This window comes from Haplochromis burtoni, unplaced genomic scaffold (genome assembly GCF_018398535.1).
Source record: "Haplochromis burtoni strain Fernald_Lab_line unplaced genomic scaffold, NCSU_Asbu1 Contig_1, whole genome shotgun sequence".
NCBI lineage: Eukaryota > Metazoa > Chordata > Actinopteri > Cichliformes > Cichlidae > Haplochromis > Haplochromis burtoni.
The window spans coordinates 2,768,750-2,770,275 of NW_024582362.1; the positions used below are offsets into that span (position 1 = coordinate 2,768,750).

Sequence of the window (1,526 nt, forward strand, 5' to 3'; positions counted from 1 at the left end):
TTTTTTTTTCTTTTGCTAGGAGCGCAATAGAAATAAACCGTAACCTTCAAGCAAGCTGTCTGCTAGAACTGCAACACTAACGATGTAGGACCTTAAATCAAATTTGCCTAACGACAAGGAGGAAAGGCTTTCGCAATCTTTCCGCTGAAGATGACAATGTATCTGAACACTTGAACATGACCATAGTTGGACTCATCTGTATCCGTTGACTGGTGCATCAAACCCCGTGTTCCTGTCTCATAAGAAAAAGAACGTAACCCACAATGAAAAACTCTGTCTTTAAAGCACTTTCGAGTCCTCAGCAGCCTCTACCAATACCCTTAACTCTCTAACTTTGTTCTTCTTCTTTGATTTTGTTTGTGAGCAACTAACTGACTAACCCGAGTAGTCAGATGATTTCACCAAGCTTATTTGTCCCTTTTTTTTGTTTTAAATGCCTCAAATGTTTGGGATATTGGTGAGCTTCATCAGGCCCGGAAGAAAATTAAATATGATATGTATAAATTAGTCTTGTACTTGAATCTGTATTCAGCCATCTGATCCTCATCAGACAGAGGCTGGCATTGACAGGTGGGATGAAATAATTGCGAAGCAGCCACAATCATGCCAATCATAGGATGTATCCTCCATCTACCTGTTTCCATCCTTTCTGCATTTGTTTCTGTGTACCAAAAGATAACAATAATGCAGCAGGCTGGCAAGTGCTGGCTAGTGCACATCTTTGGGTTTTTTTGCCACCCACCCCCTTTTTTCCTTGTGATTCTGTCATTCTGAAGTGCATTTGTCTGAGGAGAAAGCTGCTGCTGCTGCTGCGGTAGAACTATCGGTGGCCTTCGCTGGCCCCATGGTTGACTGTCTTAGCTCTGATGTTGGTGTACTCTACCGTACCTCAGGCCCAATCCGACTGTCTGTCCTCAACAACTCTTAGCACTTTTGGGAGAACCTCCACATCAACACCTGCTGGACTTGACAGAGATTCCTCCAAAAAGGCAAGACATCATCTGCAAGGATGTGACAGTTTTCTCCTCTAGGTAACTCACTAGCTAAATAAAAATTACTCATGTTTAGCGAAATCACTGCTTTTTGTGTCTTTTCTTATATTTGCCTCAACATGTGTACACACTGTGTTCTGCCTTTATAAATAATGTTTTTTTTTTCAGTATTTAATGCATTCAATAATCTTAAAAAAATCCACAAAAGCCCCTTACAATAAACAAGTACAGTAGCAGAAACTCTCCTTTCCGCATCATTCCCGCTTATTCTTCAAAGAGGTCGGACAATATGATTAAATTAACAGCCAAGGGATGTCTGGATATTTATGAGGGATGCACGAGGCAAGAACCCTGTCTGAACCGTGTCAGTTAAGATCACACAACACATGCACAGTATAAGAACCAACACTGGAATGTATGAGATTGGCTTCATTGTAAACCAGGTGCTACAGGCTGCTCAGAAAGGTGTTCCAATCAACACTTGATACACCCAAAAGAAAAAAACCCCTTCAAAACACTAAAGGGAAATGCATG

The 1,526-nt window shown here is 41.2% G+C and overlaps 1 protein-coding gene across 1 annotated transcript in view; it reads left to right on the top strand.

Moving 5' to 3' along the window:
- Positions 1-1,073, top strand: part of ythdf3 (YTH N(6)-methyladenosine RNA binding protein 3) — a 7,002-nt gene extending 5,929 nt beyond the window's left edge. The window contains exon 5 of the mRNA XM_005912209.3: positions 20-1,073. Coding sequence (XP_005912271.1) covers positions 20-43 — 24 coding nt within the window. The 3' untranslated portion in view covers positions 44-1,073. The remainder of the gene's footprint in view (positions 1-19) is intronic.
- The last annotated feature ends 453 nt before the right edge of the window (positions 1,074-1,526 follow it).